This window comes from Cardiocondyla obscurior, linkage group LG19 (genome assembly GCF_019399895.1).
Source record: "Cardiocondyla obscurior isolate alpha-2009 linkage group LG19, Cobs3.1, whole genome shotgun sequence".
Classification (NCBI taxonomy): Eukaryota; Metazoa; Arthropoda; class Insecta; order Hymenoptera; family Formicidae; genus Cardiocondyla; species Cardiocondyla obscurior.
The window spans coordinates 4,025,119-4,039,911 of NC_091882.1; the positions used below are offsets into that span (position 1 = coordinate 4,025,119).

Genomic DNA, 14,793 nt, shown 5'->3' on the forward strand with positions numbered 1-14,793 from the left:
TCCGAGCGCAAAGCAAATTAGCGTGCGCTGTATTGCTTCGCGGTAACAGAAAATATCCTCTGGACTTTTTTATTCATACTTTTATTTAAAAAAACATATATATCTAATACTTTTTCATGTACTACATTTGTACTTTTTATCAACTTACTTACGGAATTTATTTTTTTTTTTTTGCAATGCACGCTTTATTCCGCTTTGATGTTCATAAATCAGGTTTCTAAAGATGAAAAATCCAGAGATATTTTTGCTTTGACGACTCAACGATTCACCGACAATTCTCCTGCATATTTTATTTGTAGATTCGGTCAGTTTTCCGAAAGGGAGACTTTTCGCGAGATCGCGAGCGTACGCCCCGCTGTTACCACCGCGAATAGAAACGAAAAATTCTATGGAAAACGGTCACTGCGCCGGGAGAGAATGAAAAACTGGTCTCAAATGGGACTTAATAAAAACGCCGCTGGCGCAAAACATGTCGATGAAATGCCACGGTTTTAAAAAAGGGAATCACGAACAAATACACAAACGCTAATTAATCTGCGGGATTAAATATCACCGCTAATCCAGCTAATTAAAACTTTGCGAAAATCATTTGAAAATAGATCTTGAAATATGACTTGAATAAGTAGTAAAAAGAAATAAATGTTAATACTACATAATAGAAAAAAAAAGGTTAATTTAATGAAAATAGTTTTAAATTACTTACATAGCAATCATTAATTATAATATTAAATCAGAAAAACAAAAAAGAAGATAAATTACGTGTGAATAAAAAAAGTCTTATTACAGTTGAGACTCTTGTCAGGAAAAGAGAAAATTAAGATTTAGAAAGTATATAAATAGTAGATGAATAAAAGTAAATTTGCTTTTTCTTAAAATGGAGAAACATACTAAAAATAAAATAAAAGAGGGAAGTATCCTGAGAAGAGAAATATTGTGATAAAAATAAATTAAGTATTTTTAGAAGATTAAACATGTTTAATCGTGCACGTGAAATAATATACCTATGTATATCTTGATTGTAAAATCAAAGGAAAAGCCCTATGCAACAATAATAAAATTTTTAATAAAGAGAAAAGAATAAATGTATAATATAATTTTGTTATAACGTATGGAACTGGTAAAAGTTCGGGTAACTTTTCAGTCTTAACTTTTTCTTTTTCTATCTATTTTTAAATTAAAAGTATTTAAACTATGTAATTTAAGTTACATAATTGCTTAATAATTTCATTTCGTAGTTGAAATTTTTACGTTTATTAAAACGAGGGTGGTGTTAAGCCGACCTAATTCCACGATCACGAGATGCAAAAGCATCGGTCGCGTTTGTTAGCATCTTGATCGCGGAAGGAAGTTTAAGTAGGACGCGTCTCATTGCAGCTAGGATCTAGAACATACGCAAGAAGGTCACGAACCGATCCTAAAACACATCTTGCCGAACTGGCACGTACGGAGGGGCTAACCTCGTTTCCGGACTCAAAGCGCAAATAGCAGTAATCGATTTATTGATTATTTACAAAACGATATGTGCAGAGACCCTCGAGGGACGCTGCAAATTTCATCGCCGTAAATTGTTCCGGTTAATTAGTAAAAAGAAACGCAAATAAATAATTAGCTCTTGCCAGTCTGCTCCGTTTGGCTTTTTTTTATTTCTTTATCTACTTATACTTAAATTATTACGGATTATATTTTGATTCCATTCTTCGTTAAATATTTATTGCAATCGCGATAATATTTTTATACGTATATGTCGTAAATATATGTAAATGTACGTTAATTCCCGCGATATATCGAATGATTTTCCGGGTCTGAATAACGGATCAGTTGCTCGTGGCAAAAAATCATTAGTTTTCCAAGTTACGTTTCTTAAAATCCCCGGCAATCTCGCGCGCGACGTCTGAATTTTCATGAGAATATTGATCTTTTTTCCTGAATGAAAAGTGGCGAATACGACGAGGAGAAAGGTAGCGCCCGTAAAAATGCACCCGACGCGAATCAAGTATTGTCGTTTTGCTCGCGGGTTTACTCAAGAATAATTAAAAATCCTCGTTTTTCTGCCGGCGACATTTTCAAATATATTGCTGTCTCGAATGTAATACGTAATTCACATTGCAGCACAAAGCGCAAATAATATCATTACCGACGAGAATTTATAAACCGATGAGTCGGAAATATATTATCGAAATAATTTTGTGCGCAATTTTTATCAATGCCAAATCACATTAATCGAATCAATAAAAATCTTAGAATTTGATTAAAATTAAAATTGCTTTTCGAAACGCGATGTCAAGTTTTCAAGACGAAATTAGTTCCTAGAGCGTTACACTTGGCGAATGTGGATAACGCAGTTAGGAGGATACGGGCGGGAATCTCTTAGGATAAAACTAAAGGATTATTCTTCCCATTAACACCTACTACTTTCTCCTTCGAAAACTACCGTTTGCCCTCAACGAGCTTAAAGTCCTCTCGATTATTCCGAAAGTTTAATGAAGTATTTATTAAATTAAACGCAGTTCTCGCGAGTAGAAGTTCCGTCAAGCAATTAATAAGATTTCTAAAATTTTAATGTTGCACCCTAGCAGGTTTGAAATGAAGTTCTCGTGTATAATGAGCTGATATTATACCTGCCGTAATAATAATTACGCGGCAAAAACTTTATCGTAAATACTGCCGAAATATTCCCGAAAGTTATTAAAATTTGTTAATTACTCCGTCTTTTACGTTCCTCTTATCTAATTATCGTATCGTAATTGTGCTTTGTATCACAATCGCGGGGTGATGAGAGGGAAGGGGGAGGGTGCATTTTGAGATTTTAATTGACCAGCTTCGAATCCGCAACAGTTCTTAAAACTCGTTTTTCACGAAAGGAGGCATTTATAAGCCTATAGAGGAAAGTTATGATCGAGTAATGCTCGAAAGTTGCGAGCTCCTAGCATCAGAGTTGCCCACGGCGAAACGGAGTTATTACGTAACTTTAAGTCCGACTCTTTATTAATAATAGGAAGCGTCGCCCAGGAGTATTCCCGAGGGGTCCGGTATTGAGAATTCAACGTGCGCGTTGTTTCCAATTTCTCCGTGCAACTTGAGTTATTTCGACAAACATTTTGCTCCAAGTATTAAATGGCACGAGAATAAAATGTTTAACCCTAAAAATATATCGTCGATTTATTTTCTGCTTAAAATTAACAATTAAATTCTTCCTAAAAAAAAAAAGGGGGCGACGATAGGGTTCTAAATCTGATAGTAATCGACCCGTCGTAGTAATCGACGCATTATTCCACTTGTAACGTCACAGTTTGACGAATGCGATTCTTGAACTAACGCGGGATATTAAAGCAGCAGTAATTTTATTATCTCTGAAATGAGAATTGATCGCCCACACATCCGTCTCTGTCAGACGCTTCTTTCCCGTCAACCCAACTCGTTTCCCCGGCCGCAAACTATACTGAAGATGATATTACATTTCTATGTTTGAAAGATCAATACTTCTGGCGTATCGCAAGTTTATTTAGAATTGCGATAAACTAAAAAACACAATTTAATTAAACTCAATTAAACTCAAAATTGCAATTATAATTCGCGCAAGCTCGTAAAGTCATAAACGTAGAATAACTGAGTGAGACTGTTAATATAAATAATTTAAGTCGAGACTCAAATTGCAGCCTCAGAAATGTAAGTTGCGAATGCAAAATAAATTTAAGTACGCGTTTCCTTAGCGGGCAAACAACGTCGTGGAAATTATATTCGCGTTATCAAAAGTGAGAGGCAGGGTAAAAAATATTGCGCCGCGATGAGAAAGCTTTCCTCGCGTTGCGACGCGGTTTTGAAACGGCGACGGGGTTCAATGTCTACTTTCAAAACGCGAGCCCCCCCCGGATCTACGATGAAATGCGAAATCGTAATACGGCGCGCAATTCCACCGTCCGCTCTCGTGCGTTTTTCGCTGAAATTTTCGCGCAATCATACCCGCGAGTTTAAAAGCCGGCGAGACAAATATTTGCGGAACATTTTGCACCGTCCCCGGGCAAAATATTCGTCACAAGAAGACGTAATTAAAACGATGTAAATTCACGCGCATACCGCCGTATATATTACGTGGCGGGAAAACAACAGAAACAATTAATCCTCCAATGCGAACGGCCTCATCACCGCCGTATATTACGGAAGACAATTCGTTATCGAGTTTGCGTGATCCGTGATATATTTCGAGACAGGGGCATATAAAACTTGATAAAAAGAAGTGCAAAGTGGAGAAAGAAAAATTTAAATAACGATATTGACGTTGCCTATAATACCTACATTCAGATTCCGTATCGCAATCATTTGTGCAATATTTATTCGTATGATTAAAAATATTGCACGTCGCATTAAAAACACGATTAATATTATAACGGGGTCTTTTTTTTAATTTTGCCGAAATTGTTCGAGGGAATGGACGAGGAAACACGGTACCTTAATAAGCTTACATCAAACGATCGTTCGATTATTTATCACGCTCCAGCCGTTGAAAAGAATTGGGGCTAATTCGGGTTTACGAGCGTTCATATCGCGATGTAAAGCAGGGAAAACGATTTATGGACGGGTGTACGCGAGCCAGAATTCCGCGATATGCTATCATTGAGATTATTCAGTATCGGATTTGCGATAGTGATGTACCGTTTGCAACATACACTTACGCATACAAATAGCTGTGCCATAAGGGTGACAGTTAATCGTGGGATCAGTCGCACAGAGAGAGATTTGCACTTTGCATCAGTCTACGCGCAGCTGAGGCAGCTGAAAACTAATTACCGTATCAAGCTACACGATCGTATACTTAAAATATAAGAATTGAAATTAATTTGCTAGCTTTAGTTACGTTTGCACCTAATTAAAATAATTTAATAACAATTTAACGGTTAAAAATGTATAAAAAAAAAAGTAGAGCTCTGTTATAAAAATTTATTTTTATTCAAGTTTTTTTTTTTTTTAATTGCTGAATTCAAATTAAATTCTTTTAATTCGGAAAGCTCAAATATTTTTAGAGCGAGAAATAATGTGTACTTGGAAAAATTAATTTGCTCATTTATCATTTATACTATATGTTTAATAACGCGGTGATATGTACTCGCCAATCTTTTCCTAATATTCCAATAGCAATTAATTAGACAGTCGATAGAGAATAAGGTATCGCGTCACATAATTTCGGACTTGTCAAATTTTGTGAACCTGCCACGCGGGGCCAATGAGCGCGGAGAACTTTAATTATAATAGGCAGAGACAAGATTCGATTAGCACGCTCCGGGACGCACCTTGGATCGTGCCAATTACATCCCATTCGATTATTCGACATAGTTCGACGACGCGTTGTAGATGAATGAACGTGATTGAATAAACATGGACTGTTGCCGTAGGTTCATTATCGATACAGTCTCGACTCTTTTTGCTATATAAAATAATAATACGAAATAAATAACTCGGTGGATACTCCTTAATTTCTTAACCCCGACGTAATAAGCAGCTGTTTGCCAATTAATGTCACGACGGCAAATAATTTTTGCAAACTGACGTAATCGAGTCGACAGCTCGAATAACTTATGGCTTATGAATAATGGAAAATAAATCGCTACTCTCTTTTTCATTTTTTTTTTTTTTTCTATTAATTGACAAATAATCTCTACAAACTGTTCAAGTATTACAATATCAAACTACTTAGATACTTGATTAACTAACGGAGAGCTAAGCAAATGTTATACCCTGTTAAAAATATTAATATCAAATACATTTTTTTTTTAAAGTCAAATAAATATAATCAAATAATTTATTTGCGGTTGCGGTGGCAGAAAGTGTTGCAATCAAAATGTAAAGATCGCGGACGGTAATCCTCAACGTCGATCATTGGAAAACGATAAATTTAATTCCCCGTAACGTACGCCACCCGATTAATTTGATTGCGATGCAAAACAGCTGTTACTCCACGGCCACGTAATACTCCCCGTTGGGTTCGCTTTTCGCAGAGCTAACGCGAAACTCCGGAAATTTTCGCGGAGTTGCCGCCGGGGACTTTGATACATACTTCCGGGAATGCACAAACCACCAAAGGGTGTAAACCGCTAACCATGTGCGCACTCGTTACCGATCGCGATGCCAGCATCGCTTTGAATCTTGTATGATATTTCGACGGCGCATGAAATATTATTTTGGTAACCAAACTCCACGATATTAAATGTTGAATCGCGATCGATTTATGACAACGCTCTATTATTCGAGCTAATAAAATACAACAATCGAATAACTTGGGTAATATTACATGATATTAATTTATTTAATGTCGAAGAAACAACGAGAAAAAAAATCTTTCAATTTATTCCAAAAAAAAGTAAAGCGTTTAAAATCGTATAATCGTATAATCAAGTGATCTGTGATCAACGGCGTGTTGCCAGTTCACTTACTTTTGTATTTTCCGGTTAGGTTAAAAAAGGTTTTTGTCCGTCCGTCCTTCCTTCTTTTCTTCCTCCTTCCTTCTTTCTTTGCGTAGCTGTATTTTGGATAATCCTGACGCGTTCTGGCACTTTAAATCACTTTATACTATATCACAGTGCTCTGCTTTTTTTAAATCACAATCACTATCACTAACGACACTATCACTCGAGATACGAACGCCCGAACGAATGACGGTAGATTATCGCGGCGATTTTTCACAATTTAAATTAAAAATCGCGACGAGCGATTATTTGTCCTATTAATTCGCACTCTCGATGAAGCGAGGTTAACTTTCGATCCTTCCATCGGCAGAGTGAACGTCACTAAAAACTTCGCGCCAAGCGGCGAATGAAACGGGCCGCGATGTAGAATGTTCCCCGTGCACTTGATCTTCTTCGATTCCTTAAGTCCTCTTGCTCGAAACGGGACGAGGATCTCAGCTGCGACGAAGTAAGACAGATGAGTTGCAGATGTCACCACAATATGGGCATGTAATGACGATCGCCGAAATCCGCCGAAGGAAATTGTAATGGGAGCTCCGATCCGGAAATGTCCGATGCAATCGCCGCGCAATTCGCGTCGGACGGTGCTGCGCCCTCGACCGTAATCGTAACTATCGTAACCGTTCCTCGCCGAAATCACTTTTTCAAGGCGCGAAACGGAGCACATAGCGACGAGTAAAATGACACACGAGTATAAAAAACGATCGCTCGTTCGCGAGTCGACACCGTCGACACTTATTCGTACTCGAGAGCTTCTTATGCGCGGCCGGAAATATGTGAAATCGCGGAGCGATTAACGACACGTCAACGCGCTCGAAGCTCCGCGACTAGACTGACCGTTAGAGATCCCGGCCCTTAGAGAGAAAGAGACAGACGGAGTCTCGATGATCAATCCGCGCGCTGTCCTTCTCGCGCGGAGTTCTCGGAATCGTAGGTGCTCGAAAAAATTCTCAGAAGCGCCGGGACTCGGAAAAATTCTCAGAAGCGCCGAGCTAACCGAGCTCGAAGCGACTTCTTCTAAAACAAAATTACGAAGCGTTTTATTTAAGAATCTGAGATCACTTATCTCACTTTCGAGCTCTCAAATCGTCGTCGTTGTAAAACCCCGCTCGACCAAGCCCCCCAAAAATAATATAATCTAAATATTCTTCGTAAAAATTTATTTCTTAAAATAATCTCACCCAGGAATATAGACGGGTAACGTTTACTCTCGCTCGAAACGAAGCAAGCCAAGCGAAAGCGGAAAAGCGCTGACGATAAACAGCTGATTCACGCTTAACACCAATTGTTTTAATAGAAATACGGATCCGCGGTTAAGTCCGCGATGAATTCGGCTGCAAGGCGTGCGCGACGAAAGATTTTTATCGGGTGATATCAAACTGCACGGCGCAAAATTTATTTGCATGGGAAATGAATCGTTATTTAATGTAATTCATCAAATCGACTATCCATAAAACGGCGAGATGAACTCGTGCACATGCACGGCCGTTGCTCGTTTCGCTTCGCGTTCACTCCTGGGACGCAGTTACACCGACGAAGTAGTCGGGCGAGTTTTTGATTACTTGTCTCGCTTGCTCGCCCCCGCTGTCAGCCATTTATTTTCCAAATAAAAACCCGGAGTTCCCGAAAGCATAATAAATTACTTTCGATTAAAAATATATGATTTAAAAAAGAAAAAAAAAAAACAGTTTTTTAAAGAGAGTAGCGAGTACGCGAAGTCAAGCGATATTCTCATATTTTCCTGCAAAATTGGATAAATTGCTGCAAGTTATAATCGTTGAATCGTTTAGCAGAGTAATTGGCTTAGCTCGTTTCTATCGCAACGATTATTTCCGATAAACGGTTTGCAATCGCGATGCTTGTCGCAGGGAAATTGTAACAATAAAAAAGCTAGAAACTTGGGAAAGCAAACTTACCCTTCATGCCGAGTGATGAGCGCAACTTCTCTCGATGCTCGTTTTATGGTTTATTCTTCGTTACACGAGCAACGATGTGTCCGAGACGGTATTTCGCGACGCTTCTACGCGGAGTTCTACTTTTGACATGAAAGATGCGTGGAAAGGATGGCGCAGATCACAAGTTTCACGAACGTATGGGACTTCGTGAAAAAAGACAACACGTTAAAATAAAAAAATAAAAAAAAAAAAAATTAATTAGCAAAGTAGAGCCGTAATAATCATTCAGGTCGCAGAGTTCGAACTTAGGTTTAAAAGCCCCAATTTTTATTTCTGAAAATCGGAAGGTAACAGATGTCGAGTTCTCGTTTGCGAAACGTACTTGCATTCACGTTGCTCTGCGTCGCGTCGTCTATACATATATCGTTTGACATCAGGGAAACACGTTATTAGAATTATGAACTTTTCAGGTGTCAGGTAGAGATCGCATTGATATATGTAAGGTGAAATTGCGAGAGAGCGTGGTCTCGCGTGATATGTGCGTGTCGTATCGTAACGTGGAAATCGAGGTTAAAGCAATACGATAAGCCCCACCTCAGAAACAGGGGGGCACTTCATAGCGTTTCATCGGGAACGGAGCGAACACGAATGCGTTGAACGCATGCATGTATACGCGATAAAATAAAATATAAAAAATCGCGAAACCATGGTGCGATTCACGTGCAGAAAAAAAATGCATAGAACCGAAATTCGTTCGTTGCCTCTACTTGACAAAGTAATCAATAATTCATTGGATTTATTTGACGGAATATACCGAAGCGGCGAAAAAGCAAAAGATGTTTGTTCCGTCTCCGATTCCTTCTCAATGGAACTGTGAAGAGAAGAAGGTGTCTTATTCGCGAGTAGTATTTAAATAAGACATCGGGAAATTATATGTCGGTACGTTTAGCTATAATGTCACGATGTTCTAGTCACAAAAAAAAATTTTTAATTGTAGAGGGTTACATTTTTTTGTAACAAGCATTTGATCGTTATCTCAGAAAATAATATAAAAACGACTAAGCTGATAAATAATTAATAATTAAATTACGCAAAGCAGCGCAGTTTAGAATGCATGTTCCATTCTTTCGAGTCTTTTGTACGCGTGATGTGCCGTCGCGAGCTTTCGGACTCCATCTAATCACGAGCTGCAGTCGGAAAATTTATTTTATTTCCGGCGGCTGACGCTCGTAAAAATTTTATTCCTTTGTCCGCGGAGAGGAAAAATTTCTCCCACGAGAGTCGGCACCGTCTGCCGCTGATAAGTAGGCAGCGGAAAGAGAACTCCATTGAGATTTTGCCATTGTTTTTCTTTTTTTCGGCGTGGCGTTTCGCGAAATTTACGGGGATTACGTCGAGTCATTTTCGAGTTTCCCGCCGGGACCTAAGCCGTCCCCGTAAATTGGGACACTGTCCTCGAATTCCCGTTCCGAAAGGCGACGGAGGTAAAGTCAAACGCGGACCGGAGAAGGCTTTATCGAGAGACGTTATCGAATTTAGAGCCAACTTATTCCTTTGTAGGGCACAAGAATGGATACCTATAACGTATCGCGCTATCGATACCGCAAATTTCGTTTAACGCTCGTTTACGTGCACACGCGTTCGCCGGCAGGGAACATCATATGCAGATCGTAAAGCACTCGTCGCGCATGCGATGCGGCAATACATGTAAAACGAGACGCGCAAACTTTTTGTAAGCTTTCGTTGCGAACGTCGGCATGTTCCCGCATCGTAAGGGTGCGGCTTATTGCGGGAGAACCGCGAACAGGAATTTTCGTCCCCGCTTCTCGTGCTGTCGTGGCGTACTTACGCGTTCGTCGAGGAAATTTTGTCGCGAGAGTTACACCCTGGCAAAGGGCGCGCGCCCGCGAAAACTGCGAAGTAAGCCGGATCCCGGGGTGAAGCGGTAAAAAAAAAAAAAAAAAAGCGAGATAGAGGCTGCCCGATACGCAATATTCGACTACCGGGATATCGCGCTTGCACCCTGATAACTGAAACGTTGAGGGCTAAGTGAGAGGAGATGAAGGAGAGAAAAAAAAAAAACCTCCCGCAAGACTGAGAGACGCGCTTATAAACTCGACATGGAACGGCGTTATCGCGCGATGGACTCATCATGGTGCCGGTCAAGCCGTGGAAGAGTCAAACGACGGGAGTCGCTCGTGAAGAGAGTAAAAATTTATGGAACGCGGTGGCCTTTCCCAAAGTTGGAGATTTATCGGACTGATAGTTACAAGAGCGAAACGGGGCGCGACGACACGAAAACTTTCTGCCCCGTAAAAATATTTTCACCGGAGAAGACGGAACGGAGCCTGGGCAAAACGAGCCGCGAAGACGGAAGAAAGAAGCCCCGGGCGAGACGGAGACGTCGACGACTGCGGTCAAGACGTCGAGAAGTCGACGGACGAGAGTTCGCCGGGGCGAGATTTATAGATTATCGCCGAGGCGCTTCAAGATTTATCGGACTAACCGAGCGCCGAGTTGCCGAGGAGAGGTTTCCGTCAAAACCGAAACTGCACGCTCAACGAAAACACGTTTCGATGTAAAGGGAGTAAAAAAAAAAAACAAAAAAAAAGAAACGAAAAAAAGAAGTTGCGCCGTAAGCAAAAATTCGAAAGAAGCTGTAATATGCGAGCGAACCCGCGACGCGATCGCGACGAGAAAGATTGAGCCTTCGCGCAACTCGGAAAAGATCCGAAAGAATTTATGCACACGCGCTGACAAAGAAGTTGCGTAATAAAAACGTCAAAGTTTAAGATTTATCGGGACCAGATGAAAGAAACGTCCACGAAGGTGGTCTCTATCTCGTATCGACGCTTCTCGCGTAGAAGCAGGACTTTCCGACAGCGAAAAAAAAAAGGGGGACCGAGATCCGCGAATAAATCTGCACCGTACCGCCCTTATCACGACGTGAAGTAAAAAAAAAAAAGACAGAAAAAAGAAAAGAATTTTGTACGTTATCCTTTGTAAGATTTACATCAGGGATGATTGCGAAGAAATTTCACGGCGTATCCGACAAAGTTCGGGATTCATGGGATGTAGAAATAAAAAGATCAACATCGCAACTTGATCCTCGAAAGTTCTAATAGTAACCTCTTTGATCTTTTGTCTTTAAGTTTATGATGTTTAAACTGAATAAAAAAAAAAAAAAAAAAAAGATCGGCAAACTTTTTTTAACTGAAATCGAAACTCGCGATGACATTTTCTTTACATCGGATGCAATTTAAATGACGTATGTTACGAAAGAAAGGAACGTATGTTCTGATAAAATCTTCCCGAAAAAGTTTTTTATCGTTGACTTGAATTTATTTAAAACGCGCTCGAGAGTCAGAAAAAAAAACCATCTTTTCGTCATGTAATACATAACGGGATTCATATTGCGATGTCAAAAAGACGATGACATCTTTGGAGCGAGGTATCTTTGCGGGGAAAGATTTTTAGAAGTGGTAGGGGAGAAATCTTACGACGAAAGTGCGAAAGTTCGAGACTTACCGAACCGGCAGTAAAAGGATCAACGTGGCTGATCTCAGAAAAGTATTTCACAGCATACAATAACTTCTCCCGCTCTTCTTACTTCCATGAATATTTTCAGATGAAAGTACAAGGCGAAAGAAAGGGAAAAAGGAAAAGAGAAACGAAACTGCAAAATACAGTACAAGTAATAAAATTTTGAATAAATGGTTCAGATGGCGAAGCAAACAGACAAACGTATTGCGAATAAAATTGTATCTTTTTTTTTTTACTAAAATAATAATTTTATATATTACTTAATGGTATTTGCAAATATATACTATTCTAAAATATATTATTTCAAAATTTTGCAGCATATTTTGTGTTAAATATTTGTATTAATAAAAATATCCTATAAAAGTATATATGTAACTCATGCATATTTATTCTAAAAATATAAATATAAATTATACAAAACGCATTAAAAAAAAAAAGATACAAGCTTCATGTTATTCATTATTTGGGCATTATTTGTGGGCGTATTTTAGTTCATAAAATTTTTTTTTAATATTTGCTACGAATTTACAAAATGCAACAATGAATACCGTACAAAAAAAATGTTTAAAATCGATCGCAAAGTTCGACATGGATAAATCAATCTCGCTATCCAGTGCGCGGCACTGCGGGCAAACTACACTTTCCAATAACAATAGTGACAGAAACGAGCAATGGAAAAACGGAAGACCTAAAGGGAAAAGGCTTTGATGAAAGAGAAAAGCGAGAATGTGTGTAAAAGAATGGCCCTGCAACAACACGGCAGAAGAGAGTGCAGAAGCGGATCTATTCGGAAGTGGGAGAATAAGGGGATCGAGTCGGGATCGCGGATTGTAGGAATTTCCGGTACCCTCGCATCCGCAGTACTTATCGCGCAGCAAAATCAGCGATACACGGTGGCGTGAAACCGGTAACGTTCCGCCGAGCGTCGCACAAATTTTCCCCGAGATTTTTCGCCGAGCAATCGAACATGCTGAAAGGCCGGGCGGGGCAGATTTTTCCATCCCGGAATTTATGGATGAAGCTGACGCGTAGACAAATAAAATATGTTTCCAGGAAACGATGCAAGAAAATATTCTATAGTAAAATAAATGAAGTATTTTAACCTGACAAGATCAATTGATTAAACGTTAACTAAGCGCTGGAGCTCTATTCAAAATATACTAAAGTATGCGAAAATTAAATTTTTATATTTAAAGCATAATGTTGAAGAAACGTAAAAATATAACGCTGCAAATATATATGCGGAGTAACAAACAAAATAGAAATATTTTCTTACATTATTCAACTAATTTACATATTTATAACAAGCATAAAATTCTTCCTATTCCACCTCGTTCACTAACGGGTTTTCTTGAATTCTGTCAGACACAATGCCTTAAAGCAGAAATTCAAGAGAAAAGAAAGAATTTATATGCTATCGTACATTGGTTTCTCGAACAAATATATTCACTAGCGTGAACCGGGAATCTACCGCCGTTGTCTTCGCGAAAAATATTTTTACGAGATAATCTTTCCTCATGTTTCCGCAAATAGATAGAAGTTATATTATTGACCGAACTGAATTCAAGAATGGCTATAATCTTTGACGACGAAAGCATATATCATTTCTAAAACAATTACCTGTAGTTAATCTCGGTCCAGGATGTCTCACGGTAAAATCAATCGACAGGATCGCACTGAAAATTCCGCTGCTAATCTCGAGTGGCATATCACTGAAACTCACAGGATCGACGCAGGCACGTCAAACTGTTCGAAAGACCGGCAGAATCGTCCGAATAAATATTCACACGAATTTCCGTAGATTTTTAAAGACGCGGTGAACGCACTGAAATTTTCAAAGGTCTCTCGATTATTTCACAAACTGTCATCTCGTTAGTTTTAACGCACCGCGAGATGTCCGCTAAAAGTCGAGAAATCCCTTTCCGCGGAAATGCCAGCCCCAGGTCCGTGAAATTATTTTTTATCACCGAGCATTATCCTTTACTATCTATTATCGAGATATTGGGAATCGCCCTTGAGACGCGTCAACGTTTCGCGCACCTTTTTAATTCATAATGTCGGCTCTCTCGTTGTTTTATTCCAGTCACGCTCACACCGTTCGACCTCCCCAGTTCCCTCCCGCGTCGCATACAATTGCTACGTGGAAAGTAATAAGGATGCATTAAAAGCGACTGCCCTTAATAGCCATCGATTTCAATAACTATCGCGGATCCATGCTCGACGATGAATTTATTAAAAATAACTCGCGGCGTAACGCTCGACGCTAATGATCACAAGTCTGATATTATATACGTATCGTACTAAACGCGAATAATATTGAAATCATACCACACTTTTAATATTCATTATTCAAACCTTGTACACAATTTTAAATAATTAATAATTATTCAGACACGAAGCTGTATGATAAAAATGGTAATGATAATAATCTACGAGATATATAACAATGACGAAAAGTACAGTCCACTCGGCTTTCTTTCGAGTACAGTTTGCAAAATTGTTAATAACGAGTAATGCGTACGAAAACGCGCTCGTCAAATTTTCTAAAAGGCTTTCGCACTTTTGAATATTGATTGAATTGCGAGAGCGCACACATACGGATGATGTATTATTTCAAAAGGTAAACGGGATCACGATTGTTTTCAACGACGAACAGTAGAGTGTCCTCGAAGGAGGCTGTAGTTCAAAGAGAATCTCTCGACGAAGAAATCACGAGGATTCCCCTTTGATCGACGGCGGACAAGTGGACTCACAGCCGACCGAAAGAAATCTCAAGTTCAATGGAGCCGCACCGTTCTCAATCAGACTGATATGTCGCGCGCACATATTTTATTGAGATGTACGCGATACATCGAGTATCGATCGGATTGCCTGAGACATATACGTAAATCTGGTAT

General features: G+C 39.2%; 1 protein-coding gene across 1 annotated transcript in view; it reads right to left on the minus strand.

The window, feature by feature from the left end:
- LOC139110092 (uncharacterized) overlaps window positions 1–14,182 on the minus strand; it is a 113,221-nt gene extending 99,039 nt beyond the window's left edge. Inside the window, exon 1 of the mRNA XM_070669658.1 lies at window positions 13,517–14,182. Within this exon, the coding sequence (XP_070525759.1) occupies window positions 13,517–13,604 (88 nt within the window). The 5' untranslated portion in view covers window positions 13,605–14,182. The remainder of the gene's footprint in view (window positions 1–13,516) is intronic.
- Window positions 14,183–14,793: the final 611 nt, after the last annotated feature.